The sequence below is a fragment of the Trypanosoma brucei genome, chromosome 10 (assembly GCF_000002445.2).
Source record: "Trypanosoma brucei brucei TREU927 chromosome 10, whole genome shotgun sequence".
Classification (NCBI taxonomy): Eukaryota; Euglenozoa; class Kinetoplastea; order Trypanosomatida; family Trypanosomatidae; genus Trypanosoma; species Trypanosoma brucei.
Window position 1 is genome coordinate 2741614 of NC_007283.1, and position 21635 is coordinate 2763248.

The 21635-nt window shown below is 50.0% G+C and overlaps 8 protein-coding genes across 8 annotated transcripts, besides 1 other annotated feature; all 8 read left to right on the top strand.

Moving 5' to 3' along the window:
* Positions 1 to 459: 459 nt before the first annotated feature.
* Positions 460 to 765, top strand: Tb10.26.0385 (hypothetical protein, conserved; the record flags this gene model as incomplete). Its single annotated transcript, XM_818267.1, has 1 exon — positions 460 to 765. The coding sequence occupies one exon, from the start codon at positions 460 to 462 to the stop codon at positions 763 to 765; it is 306 nt and encodes a 101-aa protein (XP_823360.1).
* A 369-nt stretch (positions 766 to 1134) lies between these two features.
* On the top strand, positions 1135 to 1779 carry Tb10.26.0370 (40S ribosomal protein S3, putative; the record flags this gene model as incomplete). Its single annotated transcript, XM_818268.1, has 1 exon — positions 1135 to 1779. One exon carries the CDS (start codon positions 1135 to 1137, stop codon positions 1777 to 1779), a length of 645 nt encoding a protein of 214 aa, XP_823361.1.
* A 429-nt stretch (positions 1780 to 2208) lies between these two features.
* Tb10.26.0360 (hypothetical protein, conserved) lies at positions 2209 to 4437 on the top strand (the record flags this gene model as incomplete). The annotated part of the gene is made up of 1 exon (XM_818269.1): positions 2209 to 4437. One exon carries the CDS (start codon positions 2209 to 2211, stop codon positions 4435 to 4437), a length of 2229 nt encoding a protein of 742 aa, XP_823362.1.
* A 1002-nt stretch (positions 4438 to 5439) lies between these two features.
* Tb10.26.0350 (hypothetical protein, conserved) lies at positions 5440 to 6639 on the top strand (the record flags this gene model as incomplete). Its single annotated transcript, XM_818270.1, has 1 exon — positions 5440 to 6639. One exon carries the CDS (start codon positions 5440 to 5442, stop codon positions 6637 to 6639), a length of 1200 nt encoding a protein of 399 aa, XP_823363.1.
* Positions 6640 to 7055: 416 nt separating this feature from the next.
* On the top strand, positions 7056 to 9215 carry Tb10.26.0340 (hypothetical protein, conserved; the record flags this gene model as incomplete). Its single annotated transcript, XM_818271.1, has 1 exon — positions 7056 to 9215. The coding sequence occupies one exon, from the start codon at positions 7056 to 7058 to the stop codon at positions 9213 to 9215; it is 2160 nt and encodes a 719-aa protein (XP_823364.1).
* Positions 9216 to 9750: 535 nt separating this feature from the next.
* Tb10.26.0330 (hypothetical protein, conserved) lies at positions 9751 to 14742 on the top strand (the record flags this gene model as incomplete). Its single annotated transcript, XM_818272.1, has 1 exon — positions 9751 to 14742. One exon carries the CDS (start codon positions 9751 to 9753, stop codon positions 14740 to 14742), a length of 4992 nt encoding a protein of 1663 aa, XP_823365.1.
* Positions 14743 to 15169: 427 nt separating this feature from the next.
* Positions 15170 to 15213: a microsatellite.
* Positions 15214 to 15907: 694 nt separating this feature from the next.
* On the top strand, positions 15908 to 17194 carry Tb10.26.0320 (nicotinate phosphoribosyltransferase, putative; the record flags this gene model as incomplete). The annotated part of the gene is made up of 1 exon (XM_818273.1): positions 15908 to 17194. The coding sequence occupies one exon, from the start codon at positions 15908 to 15910 to the stop codon at positions 17192 to 17194; it is 1287 nt and encodes a 428-aa protein (XP_823366.1).
* A 1622-nt stretch (positions 17195 to 18816) lies between these two features.
* Positions 18817 to 20616, top strand: Tb10.26.0310 (hypothetical protein, conserved; the record flags this gene model as incomplete). Its single annotated transcript, XM_818274.1, has 1 exon — positions 18817 to 20616. The coding sequence occupies one exon, from the start codon at positions 18817 to 18819 to the stop codon at positions 20614 to 20616; it is 1800 nt and encodes a 599-aa protein (XP_823367.1).
* Between the last annotated feature and the right edge of the window lie 1019 nt (positions 20617 to 21635).

Sequence of the window (21635 nt, forward strand, 5' to 3'; positions counted from 1 at the left end):
GCTGTTTCCAATCAGTTGTTCGAACGGCCGTGCTTCGGTTCCCGTTGTTCTATGAAAAGGTAATAGGTGGATTTTGATTCACTTTGACTAAACTCTTGGCTCGTTATTAACGTTTTCTCTGTTCATCTTTCACCTTGCAATATCTACGATTTCCTGTAGGTGACGGGTCTGTGGTCTTTGTTGGTAAGTTCGCCGTCATCAGATGTACTTCTTTTCGCCCTCATGTGTCTTGATTCAACTTGCCCATCGCAACTTTTTTGGTCATCATTGATTGTGTTGGTTTTATTTCATGTGGGGTGTAGCAACCACGTGGAGACAGACATCAAAAGAGGGCGGAGGAACTAACATAAGCGGACAAACCGAAGACAAGGGGCGTAGGGAAGCATTTGAGTTGTTACTGTTGTGCACAGGTCAGCGCCTTTCTATCTTCCAACAAATACATCACCGGCTTTTGAGCGGATGTACCTTGCGGTTTTCCAGGAGTTTGCTCATTCAAAGGTTTTGGAGCGCATCCAAAGCGAGGACATTTGCCGAGTTGACGTGGCCCCGATGCCGTGCAGTTCGGCAAAGTCGGAGGAGGAGTTGGCTGTGGTGCGGGCATCTGCGAAATTAATTATTGAGGATCCCGAAAAGGAGAATGAGGAGGCGGTTGAGGCGGCACTCGCCACCCTTGGTGGGTTGGGGTTCAGTATTACGCACCGTCATCCAGTTACATCGGCAGGTTGCCCGATGCGGGACCGTGTCATATTAACATACACCGGATGAAGTGGCTTGACCCCGGTGACGGTACTTGTAGGCAGGTGTATGAGGCATGGCGTCACTGGGCAGACAAACGGCTCGAACGTGGTGCGTCAACAACCGCTCCCCTTCCTTTTCTTTTCCTTATTTCCCTTCGTCACTTCCATCGGGCTGCCGATGACTGCATGTGGCTATGCTGCTGCTATCGTGGCATCTGATTTTTCACTCGAGAGGGGTCTCTTCCTCTTAATTATGTTTGCGCTACTGCTTGTTCTTCCCTTCCCGTGCAGGGAGGAAAATGATCTTGCCCATTCTGTTTTGTAAAGTGGACCGTCAATTCGAGAATCGACACCGAACCACAAGCCAAGGTCAGCGATACTTAGCACTGAAGGAAGGATGGGGCCTCTATCTAAGAAGCGCATGATGGTGCGCGATGGGGTCTTCTACGCCGAGCTTTTCGAGTTCTTAAAGCGCGAGTTGGCTGACGACGGTTTCGCTGGCGTTGAACATCGTGTTACTCCCACTCGCACGGAGATTGTCATCCGTTCCACAAAGACCCGCGAAGTCCTCGGTGAGAAGGGCCGCCGCATCCGTGAGCTAACGGCTTGCCTTCAGCAGCGGTTTAACTACAAGGAAGGCAAACTGCAGCTGTTCGCCGAGCGCGTGGAGGTGCGTGGACTGTCCGCAATGGCGCAGGCCGAATCCCTGCGTTTCAAGCTTCTCAGCAACCTTCAAGTGCGCCGTGCGGCCATGGGCATCATCCGTTACGTGATGGAATCCGGCGCAAAGGGCTGTGAGGTGACAATTGGCGGAAAGATCAAGGGCCAGCGCGCGAAGAGTATGACATTCCGTGACGGCTACATGATTAAGTCGGGTACTGCTCACAAACACTTCGTTGACACGGCCACCCGTCATTGCCACTTGCGTGCAGGCACCATTGGCGTAAATGTTAAAATCATGCGCCCACAGAGTATGATAGAGGAAGACGAGGTACTTCCCGATGTGATCACCGTGATTGAACCCAAGACTATTGAGGCTTGATCATGGAAGTGGTGGGACAAATGTGATTAGGACTGCAAGGGTAGTTTTCGTGCGTGCCCTTGCGAGTTCTTGTATTCCTCGTTTGACGGAGCCCTTGATAATTTTCTACGGTCTTTTTCACCTTTTTTTTCTTTTGCTTTCATGACTTTAAAAAAAATAAAATGCCCTTTACCTTGCTGTGCTAGCGCTGCGGGGGAACGTACGCGGGTGTGTACGCCCTCCGGTTGTCGGCTGCAGAGGTTTGCCCCAGCGTCAGGGATGTATAAACCTAACCCGAAGAAAGATGATACTTGATTTCGTTGCTTTCCCCCATTGTTTTTTCTGTTCTACATTAGAACGAAAAGCACCAAAGCCCACTGACCTCTTATTTGCGAGATTCCGGTGGGTGTAGGGGCTCATTTCTTGTTTCCCTTGCCGTAGGCTAGGGGGATGGACAATCAGCGCAATACAGAAAGGCAGCCGCAATCTGAGGAAGAAAATGCGAAAAGTGATGTAAACGTATTAGAAAATTCATGTAGTGGGGTGGTGAGGTCTTTCCCGTTACCATTCATCAGGAGGGAGGGTGCGACTGCGGCAGGCAGCACTTCGTTTTCACATGCTTTACTCGTATCTGGGAGCAAAAATCGAAGTCAGTCGGAAACATGCTCTTCGGATTCGAGTGGGGCAGAACGAACAAGTGGCCAGATAACGTTGTTGCAGACAGGGGATATTGGCAGCGACTGTTCCTTGTCGGAGGACTTCCAAACATCGACCACAGGACATACGGAGAGGTTACGGTTGTGCGCCCCCCTTCGAAAGAGGGATTCCGAAACCACCAAGGACCCCCGGATAACGCGAAAATGTCTGTTAAATGCATTCCCTGTGTCGTTAAAACATATTGCTGTCGACGAAGTAGCCGCGGCCGGAATGAAGCCCGGCGATACTGTGATTGCAGCAACAAGCGGTTATCATCATCAGTTCACGGAGCAAACGCTTCTGGAAATTCACGGGTTACTTCTTCGTACTGCCGCTGCTGCTGAGGCGAGGAAGCAATATTTAATGGCTGGCGCACACATGGAAGCCACGAGCGTTGGCCGTCGAGTTACTGAAGGTCTCATCGAGGGGGAGAGTGCCCGAGATCTCACTGTCTGGAGTGAAGGATGGTATAGGCATCATCCGTCTGTCAGGGGTGGAGTCCTGACCGCAGTTACTGTGCGGCCGCCGCAATTCAAGGCGGGGATGCTATGGAATGGTGAAGACAAATTCCTTTTAGGGGGTACCGCTTTTGTTGAGGAAGCGCGTATTCTGCAGGTGAAAGTTCCTCACTCTCAGAATTTCCTGCAAATGGTTAGCAATAGCACTACTCTATGCACAGAGGGAAGTCGCGTTACGAAGGACCAATGGACCGAGAGCTGCGACGGTAGTGATGCGCGGTCCGAGCCGAAGAAGGTAGCGCACTTATTAGTACGGGAGTATAGTTCTATTTCCAAGGTGCGTGGGGGCACTATGGTGCAAACGTTCTCTCTTATACCAGATCATGTGCAGGGCAATACGCAACGGAGTCTCATCTTGCAGCGTGGTCAGATAACGAAGGTGCTGAGTGAATGCGCACCCGGTGCTGTGACACGCGGGTTTTCACTGCAACTGCTTCTTCCCTCATCATTACGTAGCGAACTTGGCTCAATGGCATATGAAAATCCATTTTCCACCCGAGATACTGACTCTAACATACTCGACGATGGTGGTGGTGAATGTGGTACGTTCTGTGCAAATGAGAGCACATTCGCCAACACCATGAACTCCGACTTTATGTCTTCAACAGCCACACTGATGATGAACCGCACGTCGAAAGTACGCACGACGGTGCGGCAGCCGTTGGGCGACGAAACGTATCTTCGGTTTGCGAACCCCAAACTTTATGCGTTTGTGATGCAGCAATCGCCTGCTATACTAACTGCCCATACGAATGCTATACGTGAATACATACTTTACCATCACCGATTCCGGATTCGACGCAAAATTGCGGAGGTTATGCAGGCAATCCGTGCACTGCAAGGGTTTTTCCGTCACTGCTTGGGGCGCAAGAAGCGAGCGATTAAACGTATGCTTCGACAATGGCGTCGACTTGAATATCAGTGCCGTGCTCGGTTGAAGAAGCAGACGTTTGAGGCTCCCAATGTGAGCCGCATCAGTTATGTTGTTGGAAGCGTTCTTTGGGAGCATGTTGTAACGACAGACGAGTACAAGCTCAACATGCTGGAGGAGCAGATGAAGGCGCGACGGGCGGGGTACTTGCGGTGGTGTGCTCAGCGTCGTGAAGAGAATAGGATGATGCCTAAGGTAAATGAAAGCAGTGAGTCAACAGAAGTTAGGGGAATTGGAGATCCTCGCGGTGCGAGTACGGTACTTTCGCCAAAAGAACTTAGCACTGGAACAATGTTGGTCTCAAGGGAACAACCAAGGTTGGATTCTACCTTGAACAAGTCTCACCACAGGTGGATCGCTAAGTGGAGGGATGTGGTACACGCCCGATTTGGTTGGTATATTGAACCGGAAGTGTTACTTAGGGAGAGTCACCGTCGGCTCCTCCATTCGCTGCGGAACACAATTCTAACTATGGCAGACGTACAAGCAGCGCTAAAGAAGAGGGGCGAAGAGGATGAGTTTACGTTGATGTAGCTTCCCAGTAGTATAGTTAAGGAAGTAGTCTCCTTTTTTGAGGGAGGAAAGGGGGGGGGGAGCAAGCACAAAAGAGAGAGAGATTTGGTTTATATTAGTGCTCTTATCGTTACCCACCACTGTTGAAAGTGCGCTTGCTCCCGTCTGTCGTGTCTCCTACTTTGGTTTTTGGTTGCATTTGGTGTTGGAGAGTGTCAGCATCACCCTCACTGCACTCTGTTTCTTTAAGAACTGTTTTTCTCTCTCTCTCCCTATAACCTTCCCCACATTTTTCTATTGTACTTAGTGCTGATGGATCAGTTGAGTTTTTTTTTTGTACAATGTGGTATATATCTAGCTACCCTAAGCATGCATGTATATACATATATATATATATGTTTCCCTTCTTCGCGCTTGAGAACTCATCTCTTTTTTCTGTTGCGCGTGTTGGTTTGTAACTACCATTAACGTTTCATCTTTTTTCTTTTACTCTTTTACCTCGTACTTTTTTTGCCAGGTCTCGTATTTGCTGTGCCCTGCGGGACTAGTTATTATTGTTATTATTGCGCCCATGTAATGGAACGGGCCGGTTTTTATATGTATATGTTAAATGGCGGTAAAGTAAAGAGAGAAAGCCAATGATGACCGTAAGGAGGGTGAAGTGGAGAACTGCGTGACACACGGGTCTGTGTGCAAATAAAGACCACGTCGCAGACTGAAGTAATAGTATTGGAAGGAGGAAAATGGGGAAATTTGTACCAATAGGTGTGTCTACTGCTGCTTGCAGCTGTTGTTGCCATAAGGGGGAATAAATGTTACCACTTATGTGCTGTTGCTTTATCTCTTTCGACCTGGAACACTGAATCTTGGTCGCTTTCTCTTTCTCTCTCTTTTTTTTTTTGATGTGCTTCTTTCTTTCCTGTCACCAAGATTCAATTTTCACTTTTTTCTCCTTCGTCTACACATTTTTTTCTTTTTTGCCCACTTTAGATGGTTGGCGAAGATTCTAATTTAGGGGACCCGATGACAGGTCCTGCGGTTAACCTCCCCGCTTTCCAGTCATTGAGCCAACCGGGTCTTTTCCCCCGCAGTATTCCACCAGACCCGTCGTTGCAGTGCCAAGTGCTCGCCGCTGAGTGGTGCGCTTCGCTTTCAATCGCAATGATTAATCTGTCGTCTGGCGATTTTTCCCCTTCAGCTAACTCATCGTCTTCGTCACCGAAAGGGGGATTCGTAGCAGCGGGTCTAGCAACGACATTATTCCATGATCTCTCTGCCCACTACGGCTCACATGCGCTGCGGCGTGGCGCAAGTCATCCTTTGGGACCGTGTTACCGAAGCAAGAAACGTTCACGTGCGGCGGGTCATCACGATGGGCGAGGAGGAATATGGTCACTTAGGATGGCTCATCGGCTCTGGTGTCGCCGTTGTGGTCTACATCTTTGTCCCGGAAAAACAAAACTTCTGCGATCTCCGTGTGCTCCTTCAGTATGTTCCCTAGAAGATAGTGAGGGTTTCGTTGGAGGTCCTGCCGCTGGGGAGGCTTCGCGTGCAAATCGGGGGCTGTACGTGTGTTGCCGTTGCCTCGCAGCAGAACAGCTACGTCACAAGAAGGAAATGGGATCATTTGTGCAAAGTTGCAAGGAAAGGAATGTGAGATATACCAACAGTGAGGAGGAGGAGGAGGAGGGCACTCACCTTTCCACTAGTAATCACTTAGCCGCTGCTGCCGCCGCTGCAGCCGTCGGTCGCACACGGCGAAGAAAGCGTAAGAGGCACAATGATGACGTTGTATCTGGAGATCGGGTGTCGAAAGATGGGCAAATTGCTTCCACTGTTGCCCTACGGAACCTACCTAAAGGCTCTTTGGTTCGAGGTAAGAGGAGTCGCGTGACGGTTCCCGGGGCTTTGAAGGCGCTGCCGCCTTCTCTGAAGAATGAACAAAAGACACACGGCATCGGTAGCATTGATGAGGGCCGTATGACCGCGAGGAAGGCGGCACGCACCGAAACCTATGGTGATGTTAAGCGGGCCAACCACACTCAGGCAGGCTCTGAACCACCGGTTTCTATGACTGTCGAGTTAAGACAAGTAACGGGTGCGCAACCGGGGCCGCTTCGCCCACTGAGTCGCCGGGGGACCGCTATACCTAAGAAGGATGGTGCATCAAACGCAAAGTCGAACAATGCGTTTTCAAATACCATGTCGCGGCTTGGTCTCTAATACTTCGCTCGTGGAGGCTACTGCTTGTTTTTGCGCGCGTGCTTTTTTTTTTTGGCGTGTGCGTGGTGCCAATGGGACATGTAGGTACGACGGCCTCTACGTTGTGTTTTTTTTTTTTTTTACGCCACTTCTCCTTGTTTCAGTTTCTAGACGGGAAGAAACGGGTGTCGGAAACGGGATAGTGTCCTACGATTGAAAAGTTATTGTATTGTAAACCCCTTGGTATGGTTGCTGTCTTCTCTTCTTTACGTCGCTACAGGACAGCTCGTCCTCTCTTTTTTTCTTTCTTTTTTTTTCCTTTTCGTGCGTTCGGACGCGGTCCTATTCTTCGTTGTGCCCTCGCCTTGGCGCAGGTCCTGTAAGCTCCTACAGACATGTCGTCGCGCTTAACGCTTCAGTCCTATTCTGCGTGGCCCATGAGTATCGATCTTGACATGCTCCGAGCGTATACGGCTGGTCACTCCATTGATAAAACCTTGCGGTTAATGCTGGATGCTGCAGCAGCGTCCTTGAAGGGTGATGAAGGGCGTGGGTATCAGTCGCTACCCTCGCCAGGAACTGAGCTCTTTGTGCAGCACTTATCGGAATCCGCTGCTCGTGGACGTGAGAACTGCCCAGCGGAGTGTGAAGTAGAGGTTGCGCCTCCCAGTGATGACAATTGTGTGATCAATGAAGAGTGTAGGAAAGAGAACGGTTCACTGTTGGAAAAGGGGAGTGCACCATCTAGCAGCGCAAGGCGCACGTTCCATGAAGAATTACAGCGGATATTGGCCGTTACAGCGACTGAGAAATCCGTATACCTGCGAAAGGAGATTGAGGAGCAATTCAATATATTCGATGTGTTGCGTGATAATTACCTTGCGACACCTTACGCCTTTCTCTCCAGCTATGCCATTTGTATGCCCTTGAAAGATCGCCGGCTGCTAGTGGAGGAATATTACAGTGTCAACGAGGAGGTGCTCAAATTCTTCTTTGGAGACGGTATGCACAAAATGGAGCCTGACGGTGAGCCGGAAACGCGCTTTCTTTTTTGGAGTCGGCGCCCGAAGCGCTGTGACGATCGTGAAAAGCTCAGATGTGCAGGTATTAGCGACGGCTCTCTAAAGCGACAGTGGGAAAACCTCAAGCACGTGTGCACTTTCTTGCACTCTGCGTATCGTGGACGTGGAGGCAAGGTGATTTCGCGGAACACACCCCTGTTAACAGCTTTACAGCGATGCTTTGCTCTCCGTGGCCTTTTGGGGGTAGACTACGCTACCTTTGTTTTTGGATTTGAACACCAACTAAAGAATCGTTTCTGTGAAAAATTGTCATACGCGGAATGCACGAATTTGTGCAATGTCTTAGCCACCATGTGGTGCGATGGGTCGAGGTTGATGCTGAGGCAGAGTTTCTGCAATGCATGCGCACGAATTGCTCGTCTGCTCGACGAAAACCGTGTGATAGCAGAAATTCATCAGATGATGTTTGGGGAGGCGATGCGACCGCGGTGGCAACAGCAGTTGGATGGGATGCAGCGCGTCATAGCAACAAATAAGGGTGCCTGTAGTGCAAACAACAGCCGAACTGAGGTCGCGACCCCAGCGCCAGTGGCACCACCAGCAATGGCGAGCGTTTCTGTTGACGTACTCCCACCGGACGCTGATGACCGATTTCTTGATTCGGATTCGCGTTCCCGTGTGGTATCGGCGGATGTTTCACTAAAGAGGGAGGGGGATTCGTGTGCCTTCGCCTCATCACATGGGGTCCCAGCCGCTTGTCAGGACAGTAACAACACGGTCGCTACAGTCAACTTAACCGTTGGTAGTCCGGCGACAGTTGGTGCCGCCGTACCGTCGAACACCGGCCCAAGTTTTGCTCATCTTAGCGCCAACGGTGCATTTTCAAGAAGGTTCATTTTCGAATACTCTTCCATTATCAAGTTTTTGAGTCGCATTGCCGCTGTCATTGGGAGCTCCGGGGCCATGTGTGAAGCTCTGGACATATTTTACAACCGAGTGTACGTTTCACTCGAGAGTTTGGGAGCGCGATCGGCATCCTCTCCAGGTGGTGAGTCCAACATCACCCGAACCGGAGCGGTTTCTTCTCCAGTGGTTGACACGAAGAGGAACAACACTGTTGTTGGTTTTTCCAAGCCTGTAGGTACTGTCACCGCCACTTCATGTGCTGATGACAGCGGTTTCGTTGCTAGGTTACCTAAGTGGAGTCAGTCTAATTCTGATGAAAGAGTTCCTTTGTTGCCCGGAACTCCCGCTAGTGGGGCTGCCAGCGCACCTTGCGTGATCGAAGCGTGCACGCGGTGCTCGAAGGGACAACAACTCCCCGTCATGCAACGTACAATGTCGTGTGCTGGTGTCGCGTCGAGCACTAACATCGCTGGGGCGGCTGACTGGGGCGTCCACCTCCGAGAGGCGTGTGTGTTTTTCAGAATGTTGCCGAACGTTTTTGCGAAACTCACTCAAATCACGGAGGAGGATCACCTGGAGTGTGACAATGAGTTTACAAGTTTAGTAGTTACACTTAAGATGCTTGTGCAAATCATTATGGCTTCTGAAGATCGTAATATTGCCGGTTAGCTGTGTTAAGAGTTGGTTGCGGGGCTGGAAGTGTTGTTATCTTCCCTCTTCGTTTTGCCTTGGGTGCACCAGTTGGTAGACATCGGTAAGTTTTCGGTTGCACCGTTTTCTGCCCGAGCTGTTTAAATGTGTGCCATAGAAATATTTAGACAAAGACGGCGTTGTCGACCACTTTTTTAAATCTCTTTTCGTCAATTTTTTGTCTCGTTTGCGCGTCGACAAGGAAGAGAAAGGTTGACCAAGGGAGAGGGATTGCCTTTTCAAAAAAAATAAAAAATAAATCTGAAGGAGGGGTTCTCTTCCTCCTTTCGCACATATATTTTGTATTAGAGCTTCTCCCCCTTTTTAGGTGGTGGTGTGTACGTGTGTGTAGATCTGTATTGTTGCGTTGCAGTTCAGAGCGGGCGTGTAGAGGCGAGGGTTCAAGACTAAAATGAATAGGTCGCCCGTAAATTTTTCAGAAAAAAATGCGCATGGTGATGAACCCGTCACAGCTCCACGGGTGAAGCAGTATGGTGGTGTGGAGCCTCGGGACATGTACAGCTTACCGAGTGTGTCTGTCCGCTCAACTCCGGCCCTTATGACTTCAGTTGACAGTTGCAACCGCTCTCCGCAGTGTCGACGGCCTTCCCTGACGCCACGCCACACATGTAACGCGGTGTTTGCTGGAACGCAGGCACACGGTGAGCGAAAAGACAGACGCTTGATGGTGCTTGCCCCACCAAAGGAATCAGATGGGCCGCGTTGTATCCGGCTTGCGCCAAATGGAACGTTAGGATCTGTTCATTTTGAATCTACGAATGCTACCGGGAACCGGGACACTGCAGCAGGCGAGGAAGGTTTGGATGAAAGCGGAGCGTACTCCCAAAGTTCGGATGTGCCACCGCTCGAAGAGCAACTTTGTTTGGAGGACCTGCAGCGGCTCATGCTGGTCTTCTCTTCCACTCCCAGTTTACCCCCCGTCAATGACGATGCTTCTTTTGAGAGGATGACTGATTTTCGTCGCTGCGGCGCTGCTCTTCCCAGTCAGGCCAATTCTAGTTGCACGAACACGGAAACAAACGTAAAAGAGGATCAATCACAGGGTGAGCAAGCGGCATCTGTAGAGGAGAACGTGGGAAAGGCAGGGTCACTTGTGCCCAAGCGCTCTTTTATCGTAGAAAGAAGAAACAAACCTCGCGGTGCCTTGACGGTTAACTCGCGCAGTGGGCTAAAGTTCGTGTTTGAGAATAAAGAAGAGCTGCAGCGAGTCCTTACACAGGCTTGGGACTGCAACCAAAACTTTGACAGAACATACTCCCGCGCTCTCAGTGAGGACGAGTTTTCTCAGGCGGTCAGGCGCTTAGTGCCCGCTGCGGGGGATGACGAGATTATGGACCTGATGAAGAGGGTAGACTACGAGGCGAAGGGAACTATCAGTTGGGATGATTTTGCTACTTTTCTGGTTTCTCAAGGGAGACACCACTCCAACCTTTCCCAGGGGACATTTGGTGAGTTTAGCAACGTGCCTGATCCGGAATCTTGTTTCCCGTCTCAGCAGCACGTGAATGGTACGTGCATGGAGGCAGATGGGCAGCGTAATATCTTACTTACAGGTGGATCGGAGGGGACCGTGCGCGCATGGAACCTTAATACACTCGCTAGCTGTGGTGTTGTCTTCAGTGGGGACTGTTGGGTTGTCGGCGTTCATTGGGCAAATCATATTCAGGGCATTATAATTGTAACGATGGATCGGCGGGTGATGATTCTGGACTCCAAAACCCTGGAGGTCCGGCGCCTGTTTCGTGGTCGCCCGGTTGTAGACACATTCGAGGGTTATATGTATGCACACGACAGTGTGGAGACGGTCCGAGTTGGGGCATCGGTGGGGTCAAAGTCGGGGAAGTTAGGTAACCGCAACGGTGGCCTACCTGGGCGTCCATCGCAGAGGAAGAAAGATGTTGATGGCAGCGGGAAGCCAAAACCAGCGCCAGGGACAGGCAACATGTTTGGGGGTACCGCTAAAGGTTCTTGTGTGCAGTGCCACGTCGAGGAGTGCACCTTTGCTGGTTTAGTGGATGCTGTGACTTGTTCTCTTTACCACCGCACGGCGTCAAACGAGGATATGCTGCTTTTGGCCACGGCAGGAGGGGAGGTGCGATTCTACTCAATTCCACGGACAACAAAGCGGGTTGTCACACCTCATGTTGTCCTCTTGTTACACGAGAAGCGGATTAACAAGATGAGCATCTTTTACAACTCCAATGCATTACTAACTGCTTCCGATGATGGTTATGTCAAAATGACTTCATTTGACACGGGCGGGATGCTGCGGACGTTTCCCACCTCTGGCCCGTCACCACACGCGGCGGTACACGACTTCGACATCAATCCAAATCTGAGAATGCTTGTTACAGTGGGACCAGAACGCCACGGCATTGTCTGGGATCTCTCCCTCGACGTACCGATGGCCACACTTGATTCCCACAACGGCCCATGTCGATGCTGTGCGATGCAACTTGATCAGAGACAAATTGTGACGGTTGGGGCTGATGGGGTCATATTTATTTTTGAAGCACAAGGTTTTCGCCTAATACAAATCATTGGAGTTGACCGCCTTCATCCCCAGCGTGTAGTCTCCGACCCACTGAGAAAGCGTATCATATGCCTTGCTGCGTTTCCCTATTCTCACGGTCGGAACCGAAACATGGCTTTGGCTTACTCCTCTAAATATAAGGGTCACATGGCTCCAATGGTGGGAGTTATGTATAGTGCCATCCATGATTTGATAATTACCGTCGACTCAGAGGGTTTGGTCATGACTTGGAAGCGAGCTACTGGTGGCTCCTCATTCACCTTTCAGATCAAAGAGTTCTCGGACTCTGCTGTTATGAATGCGGCCAGGCTCACATGTTTTGCCCTCGACAAACTTGAGCGTCGGCTTCTAACGGGGTTTAATAATGGGGCCGCAGCAGTATGGAATTTAATGAACGGGCAGACAACAAACGTTATCACGGCTGCTGCGGAGGGCACCCAGCCTAGCACCGTTGCTCCTGGCGTGACTGCGCTTGGTACACTTATGCGTGAAGGTCTTACCTTTTTTATCTTTGCTGCGGGAGGGTGTCTTTATTCTACAAGGGAGTCCAGCACATTTACTATTGCAAGCGCGTCGAAATGGGAGGTTCCAGCGCATTTCGGAGAAGTTCTTCATATAATGGCCGTATCGCCGCACTGCATTGTTTGCGGTACCTCTTACGGTGCGCTGTTTTTCTATCGCGTTTTGGCTGAGCGGCAGGAAGGCTCTGTTTTGTGGGTGATGGAAACTGTCGACATGTTGGCACGCTCGACTTGTAATGTTTCTGAAGCACGGCGTGGCGAACAACCTAGCACCGCCACCACTTCGCGCATCGTTAAGATATTTCCTCTGCGTACTGTCGGTGAACATATCCTAATGTCTGTTCACGCAGACGGCACTGTAGCTCTGTGGCACACACTGCGGCGTACAATGATGGGGGTTGTAAGCTTGCGATCTGCTTTTCCCGTAAAGGGCCTTGAAGTGGGTCTGACGCACGCAGCAGCGGACACCGGTGGACAGTACTTCGTGTTTTCAGATGAGCAGGGTAACATTCATGTGTGCAGTATTCTGCTGCGCGAGACACGCGACGATGCCTCCATGTTTGAGACGTGTGTCACTTTGGTGCACGATGATGATAAGAAACCTACTGTCAGTTGGCCGGGATCCCCTTTTTGTACTGACGGAGTTCCACCTGTTTTCGGGCCAATGGACGGCGTAACATGTGGGGGGGATGATGCTGCGAACTCCTCTGGGGAGGTAAAGCAGCAAACTGGGTCTTTGCGACCAAGATCACTGGACACAGAGAAGACCCTCTATACGTTTAGCCGATTCCGCCGTGAATACGTGTTTCATTGTGGGTTTAATGCGGTGACTGGTCTTGCCCTGGTGGATGACCCCAAGGAGATCACTGTGCGGACATATGGGCAGGAACCAGAGGAGGCTGCAGGGCAGGACGTTGGAGAGGAGGATTGTTCTGATATCGGTGGGTTGCATCTTGGAGCCTCAACCAGCTCTCTTTGTGACGTTGACAGCACGCAGAATTTGCTTTTACCCTCTGTAGATCTCTCGTCCACAATGATGATCACAGTGTCTTCCGGAGTAGATAACCTCACCAGGGTGTTCATGTTAGATGGTTTAATAGTTGGTGAGTGTGGGATGAACACGTGGGTCGCGGGGAAGGAGTCAACGTACCAGTTTCTTAGTGTCAAACCGTCTAGGAGGCTACCTCCTCACTCCTGCAGTGCCGATCCTATAAATTTTCTGGCAGAAGCCTTGTCGTCGGATAAGGCTGGCGCCTCAAAGCAGATGCGCAGCAACTGGAATTCAAGGGGAGGCGTTCCCCGGTCCGACTGCCAAACTGGACAAGACAATGCTGCATCGGTTATATGTGAGGCTGGGTTGCCTACCTTTCAGAATATTGGTGTAGCATTGGTAGATAGTGCTGGTGGTGAGCGCACCCCGATGGTCCAATTAAGCAGTGATCCTGTCGAACGGGAGCCATCGGTAAAACCGCAGCAACAAAGCTGTCAGATACAGGGAGAAGAACCAGGCTCTGATAAAGTGCAGGGGGCTGCATCACCAAGGGCGCTTTCCACTTTTATGAGGCCGCAACGATCCCGTGAAGCGATGCTCAAGGGTCTGGTGAAACCCAAATTTATTAATGCCTTACGCGGAATACCAGTGGAGGAAGGAGGGGAGGAGTTGGCGTCCTTCATTATTAGCCCGGTGTCAAGAAGCGGTGGGAAGAAGCAGCACCGAGCTGACCAGGCGAGTGAGCACTCACACACCCTTTATTCAAGAAATGGAAGCGCCATTAACCAAACGCCTGCTTCAGTGCGCCACGCAACAGAGTTAAGTGTCTCAGAAGTGCAGCAAAGCGGGGCGCAGGATGGTCGGCCAGTGCCTTCGCAACCCGCCCTTGCGGCTGGGCTCCCCACTCCGCACCAGGCAAGCCGCCAGCTGAGAACTCACTCGTGGGCAGTCCAGGGACGAAGGTGTCCTACAACTTCGCACGACGTAGACACGACACCTGCACTCACTAAGACACACGCGGGACCCCACCAATCGTCTGGTGGTGGAGTTAATAACGTCTCGTTGGAGGGGGACACATCACCCCGTGGGGCTCTGCACGAGCATATCGATTCGCGGCGTCGGCATTTGCTTTCGCTTGGGTGTAAGGACCCTGTGGTCCTTGCAGTGCCTTGTACTACAAACACCAACACCAAGGGGGAATCTACAGCGGTGAGTGGATCTGATCGTAAACGTAACACGGCTTCTGGTTCAACTGCTCTGTTACGTCGAATACAGGGTAACTCTATTTTAGAGGCGAGGTCTCGTGTTGCGCAGATAACTTCCAGGCTATTGATGGCGCCCGTTGAAGAAATTGTGCCACCAAAGGGAACACGCGTTAAGGAGCAGACAACCGCATGGAAGAATGTGGTTAAGAACGCAACCAGCGCCTCACAACAATAACGGGACTGACAGCCAGATATGCTGAGCTAGGTCTTTTCTTTCAGGTTCCCATCTTTTTTTTGTTTCCTTCCTTTCCTTTCCTTTACGTAGCGTCGTGCTTTTGAGATGTAAAGTGGACTGTGTCAAAATCTTTCCTTTTCCTCCCCGTTTTCGACTTTTATTTATTGTTTCCATACCACAAGTTAGTCTGACCTTCTTACTCATTTGCGTTGCACTCCTTCTCAGTGCCCCGTGTCGTGATGGAGTGTGTATTTGTCTGTAGAAGGAAGAATTCTATGTTTTGCTGCCCTTTTGGTGCTGGTGTCTGGCCGCTGCGTGCATTGGATAGCGTGCCTTTCTTGTTTCCTCTTCCTTCTACTTTTTGCTCCCCTTCTCAGAAGAGTACCAAAGGCATAAATTCACTTGAATTCACGCGCAGTTTTGGATGCACATACACACACACACAAACACAAACAGACAAACAAACACACATGTGATCACTTGGTGACGGGTGTCTTTAGGGGTATGTCTTAGGCACGTTCATATGGATGAGTGATGTCGTGTGGCGTTCTATTCTGAATTTTACACTAGCGGTGTCCCGAAATTGGGGTAAAAGGTGGTGAGTGATAAGAGGTGAAGGTGCCCATAATAGTTAAATAGAAATTTGGGAAAGGGGAATGGTACGGGTGAGTGGAGGTTGTGCTTGGAGGAGAGTGGCCCGATGCATCGGAGGTGGCGAACATGTAGGTAAGGGAGCAGTTAGGTGGTCAGGTTGGTATGGCAAATCCCACACCACTTGGCAGTCGATTCCTTCAGGGACGTGCGATTTATCTCCCCCTTTCCTCAGCCGTGCAGGTAACCGACATAAAATAAAGAAACGTTTCCTTTTAGCATATTCTCGCGTCGGTGTCTCAGTACTCGTGCGGGGTTTCCATCCCCTTTGCTTGCTCCCACGAAAATTGTTGATTTAAAGTTTTTTCAATTCTGTGTTCAAGTGCCTGATTTTTGCTATAGGAAAGAGGGTAAACGACAGTTCAGCAACTCTCCGACCGCGGTCACCAGGGAAAAGACAAGTTAACATCAGATAATAATAACGAGCAGCACTCTAGAGAGGAATATATAAGACACACGAGCCACGGGAACAGCAAGGGTTAAAAGAACCCTACCTACGTATAGCATTTTCACAATGAAGCCAATTATAAAGTCGATCCTTGATACAGATGCGTACAAGTTACACATGCAGCAGGCTGTCTTTCATTTCTATCCCACAATTCACGTTGTTTACGAGTTTCAGTGCCGCAGTTCGGAGAACAAATTGGGTGATGCTGCAGATGCTATTCGAGAGCAGGTAGACCTCATGCGGCACGTTGCCTTGACAGATGATGAATATGCTTACCTCTCAACCAAACGTTACCTCAAAAAGGATTACCTTGACTGGCTTCGTGAGTACAGGTTCAAGCCAGATCAAGTCATTATTGATGCTGTTCCGAAGACTCGGTGCAACGGGGAGACGAATATAACGTATCGGGAGCTCGCCATCACAATCAAAGGTCCATGGGTGGAAACTATATTATGGGAAGTGCCGTTACTAGCGATTGTGTGTGAAGTAGTGCATAGCAAGCGGACGCAACATATTGGGGCTGCCGAGGCAGTTGAACACCTCAATGCGAAGTTGGATAAACTTTTTGCTACATACGTGAATGGTGAACTAGACATGTTTCGGGTCACGGATTTTGGGACACGACGGCGCTACAGCTTCGATGTGCAGGAAGCCATTGTCAGGACGTTGCAGTCGCATCCATCATTTGGACGGAACTTTTCTGGCACGAGCAATTACCATTTGGCGATGAAGCTGGGTCTACCGGCGGTAGGGACGCAGGCACACGAGTGGTTTCAGGCCCATCAGCAGCTTTCCCCAGTTCTACGGGATTTCCAGCGCGTGGCTCTTAAGCAGTGGTTGCTAGAGTACCCTCAAGATCTTCACATCGCACTCACCGACTGTATTTCAATGGACGGTTTTCTGGGTGACTTTGATGCTGACCTCGCACAAGCGTACGTCGGCTTGCGGCACGATTCGGGTAATCCATATGTTTGGGGTCGCAAGGCCATTGAGCATTATAAGCGATTCAATATTGATCCGAAGTTGAAGACGCTTGTCTTTTCCGATTCTCTTGACCTTGAGAGGGCCGCAAAACTGCATTGTACCTTTGCGCAGGAGTCAAATGTCATGTGTGGTATCGGAACCCAACTCACGTGCTCCATCCCCGGTGTGCAACCGCTGAGCATTGTGATTAAGATGACAGAATGCGATGGGAAGCCTGTTGCAAAGATATCTGATGAACCAGAGAAAACTACATTTAGGGATTTGGACTATGTTCAATTGTTAGGGCGAACATTCAATGTGGAATTGCAGGATATGATTGATGCGGGTTGTGGTAGGAGCGCTGTTCACCACCCAACACAGGTACAATGACAAAATTGGAAGGTTGAGCAAGTGCTCATGAATTCAAGAGAATAAGGAAGAGTCGCCGATGGTTTCTCCATATATTCCTTTTTTGTCTTTGGCTCTCTCGCCTAATTTGTTTGCTAATTTTAAAAATTTATCTTGTCTTGTTGGTATACGTTTTTTCATTTCATTTCATCTCTCAGTTTTTTTTTTTCGCTTAGGCACTTCACACGTATTTTTAAGGTATGGTTTTCACTTTGTTTTGCGTGTGCGTGTGTTTTGTGCTCGGATACTGGTGTTTACATGTAGCGCTGTGTGTTGAAACAGGGTATGTGTGTGGGGAAAACGCTGATTTTACATTGCTTCTCTCATTTGATGTTGTGCCGCTTGCTGCTGTTCGGCTTGAATCTGTTAATGCCTGTCCCTGCATCCCTGCGCTCCTCTTATCCGCATTGTACGCTCAATGGGAGCTTCACAGAGAGAAACATTAGGAGGAATGTTGTGGGATTGAAGGAAAGTGCTTCTTTTTCATTCTCTAACCATTATTTTCATCTTCAAGTGCCCTCGTGTGTCACTAGCATGAGGGACAAAGCACAATATGACGTGCCGAATGGCGGGGCGTATCGCTGAGAAGTTGTTGTCACGGCAATAATATGATGTGGATACGGTGCAGCACAGTAGTTGAGGGCATTGATAGAGTTGGGTGGATTATTTTCTTTTTCATTTTGCTTTCCCAGACACTGAAATGGGAGTCGGTGCGTGGCGCCAACACTACCCTCACTTGCGCCTCGTGAAGGTCTATCGTGTGACATATGGTGCTGCAAAGCTGTTCGGTCATTTATCCCTCTTCGCTCGGAAATTACCTTTCTTCCGCTGCTGTTCTGTGATCTTGGTAGCTCGTAAACACTTCAAAGTGCAAAATTCCTAATCCTTATGGCCATGCAACTGCTCACTTTTTTTTTCTTCTTGATCGACGTCGGGCCGAAGCTTCTGCTATCCCTTCTAGAAGCGCGTGTATACTTCTATATATTCTAACTATCGAGTAAAGGGTAATAATACTGCTGTCTGCACCACGACCTAATGAAAGCTTATGGAGAAAACCGAGACATGTAGAGGGGTCCTCAGTCGGTTGCCGCGCTTCCCCCTTCCGCTATTGTGGATACCCTCCTAAACAATCTTTCGTGTGCAACAATTCCCACACTTTTATTTTCTTTTTAAATCAATGTTTATCAGCTCGGTGGCAACGTAGCGATAAGCTCGTGAGCGCAAATTGCCGTGCCTGCGCTCAGGCGTTAAGCATTTGTTATTTAATAGCGGTTCTAATAATATTTTTTGTTTCGTCTTTTTTGGTTTGCTGGGATGTGGCGCCGTGCATTCGTTTAGGACTCTACGCGCCCGCCCTTTGGGGAATCCGCGACACGCAGTATATGTGAGGGAAATTTGATATTCGCTATCCCGTTGCATTCATTCTAGAATAGTGACGAGGGAAAGAGGTTAGGGGGAACAGTTGGGCGGTTTGCTTGGTTCTATCGAATAACTGCCACTTTTCTCCTCCCATCTTTTAGTTGACGTACTTTTCTTCGATTTCCTTCACCATTTTTCAGTGTTCCCTTCCTCTTCGCTCTCTCCTTTTATTATGAAATAGAGTGATGGAGTATTCGTCAGATGCAGTGTTGAATGGATATGCTTTACTAGTTTGGTGTGCTCCATCTGTTAAAGAGGAGGGGGATACTTTTTTGCGTGCTTTCTTCTTGCGGCGCTTTCAAGGGACAGTGGCCGCTTCACCCGCCAGTATTGTTTTCGCAACGCCCAATGGTTCACATAAAACCACCTTTTGGGGTGCCGATGGCGAAGGGGGTGCGGAGCCCCCCGACCGTGGAAGCGAGGCGTTGGTATTTTTCCGCGAGCGAGAGGGGGTTAAAATTGTTTTGTCAGGCATCGTTCAGCGCATACTGCATGAGAAGGAGCCACACAGCGGGGTAGAGCTGCTGCGTGGGTATGTGTTCTTGGGTACTGATCGTTTGTTAGTTGAAGGTGTTTTTCACCCGACGAGTTGCGCTGTGGGTGCGGGGGGAACAGAAGTCAGTGGGAGAGCCAATACGTCAGGTAGTGATGACAGCTTGTGGAGACGGCGAGTGTGCACCGACTCATGCTCACAATCATTAATGGGTTGGGGTCAACCGCGGGCTGAAGTTGTCGGAATGGGACGGGACGAGACTGTTGATTATAATCGCGTTACTGATTCTTACCTGGGAGGTGGAGGAGACTTTGCCGCCACTCCTTCCCAGGGTTGTGATAATAAGAATCATAGTGACCCCCAGTGCAATTCTTACCATGGGAAATCGAGAGAACACAATCGTGGGGGACGTATTGTTTTGCGCGTGACATTTGTGTGCTTGCTCGGCCGCTGCAAGGGTCTGCACGAGGGCGGGCACGGTGGTTGCCACTCAACTGGTGTCTCCACCCACGTTGTTTTTAAACTTCTGCGTGGTACTTGCTTCCCGCGGGGCATTATTATGTTTCCTCCGAGATTACTTGGTTGTACCGATGGGGTTATGGGCGGGGATGGGGCCTGGGGGGTTGATGCCGTCGTGGAAGTGGAGGATGCGGAGGCTGCAAATTCCGTTGTTGATTCTTTCGACGGTTCCTTACTCGAGCTCGTAAAACCAGGCCCAAACTCAGACGAAGTGGAGTTTAGGTTTCGTTTGTTTGTGCGCGAGGACCGGCCTGGGGTGGAGCAGAAGCTTTCAATTCCATTCAACACTGAGTCAGAGTTAAGCATAACTCCAAGTAACTTGCTTCAGATGGGTGGGTCGTTTCGTTGTGAAAAGTATTCCGTCGAGCCAGCTGATACGGCAGCCAACGGGAGGTGGAACGCTGCTGTGGTACGTGCAAATGGCATAGCCGATAATCTTGTAGGGTTGGGGAGTATACAACATTTTTCAAGGGACCTAGCCCCTGGTCACCAGGGGATGAATTATGGGCACGACGCAGGCCTTAGCCGATCCCCTGAGCGGGGCTACGATAGCGTGCAGCGAAGCCGAAATCGCAGTCGAGGGCGGAGTCGGAGCCGGAGCCGAAGTCGAAGCCGCAGACGTGCTCGAAGGCGGGACCGGAGCCGCAGCCAACACCGAAGCCGAGTTCGCAGCCGCAGCCGCAGCCGCAGCGGGCGACGGGGGCGCCGGCGAGCTCACGGTCGAAGTCGAAGTCGAAATCGCAGTCGAGGGCGGAGCCGAATCCGAACTCGTGGCCGTAAGCGAAGTCGTAGCTCTAGCCGTGGCTCTTGGTACAGCTACAGCTCTGCCTCCAACTCTGATCGCAGCCGTAGTCGCAGTCCTAGTTTGAGTCGCAGTCGAACACGGAGTAGTGGAAAAGCTCGTAGGAGCGAGAATGTTGGTGACGATGAAATAAGTAAGAAATGTGCTCTTACCCATCACCGTTATCAATAGCCGAGGACTCGCCAATGCCAAGGAACTTTGTACGAATCATTCAACTGAAGCTATTTTACTTCACGCATCTCGTGTGCCGTTGGATTTGTGATAAACCCTTTTTTCCTTTTTAACCACTCTCGGGGGAATATGGAAGTTATCGCCGTGTCTATTAGAGTTCCCAAAAGAACCACGGTCGCCTCGCTGTGGATTCCCCTGCTAATGTAGTTGATGTAACCCTTTTTGATGATAGTTGCGATGAGGGTTGTAGGCCGCATGAATGGGGATGATCCATGTTTTTGTAATAGCCTCCGCGTGAGTGTTTCAGACTTCTTTTTCGTGCTCCTATGTGTACTGGAACGCATTGCTGTGTTGCTTTTGTGGTTGGCAAGAAGACAAAAATTAACTGATCTTTATGCAGAGGGGGGGGGTACCACACATCGTAAGTAACAGCTTCCAGAGTGTGTGGGAAGGTAGACAATAAAACGTGATGCGGGGAATTTCTTGTTAACTTCGTTGTGATTGGAAGAGGGGGTAAACCACGAGGTAAACGACACCTTTTTTGTTCAGTAGTTTCTTTAAAGCATAGCGTTGACTATATGGAATGCAACCTATGTACGAGAGTGCTCTTGGTTCGGCACTTTACCGCGCGTCAAATTACAATTGAATCGCATCCACACCAGGTATGCATTAATTCATCTACAATGAAGTTCACATATAGTTTTATATGCTTCCCCGGTGTGCATTTTTTGTGAGTGGACTTGGTGTCTAAGTATTATTGCATCAATACAGTCAAAAGACACTAGTCAGCCTATTGCATCTACTCTTTTTTTTTTTTAACTTTTTACCCCATTCCCTTCAGGTAAAGTGTGCGGTGAGTTAAGTGTCCCTACCGAACCGTTGACTTAGGGAGAATGGTGAATCATTTAGTTGTATTGATCGGCTCAGACGGCAAACGAGCGACGGTGAGTCGCACAGCAGCGACTCATGCATCGCTGCTCCTCCGCGATCTGCTGGATGGGAGGGAACCCAACACAACT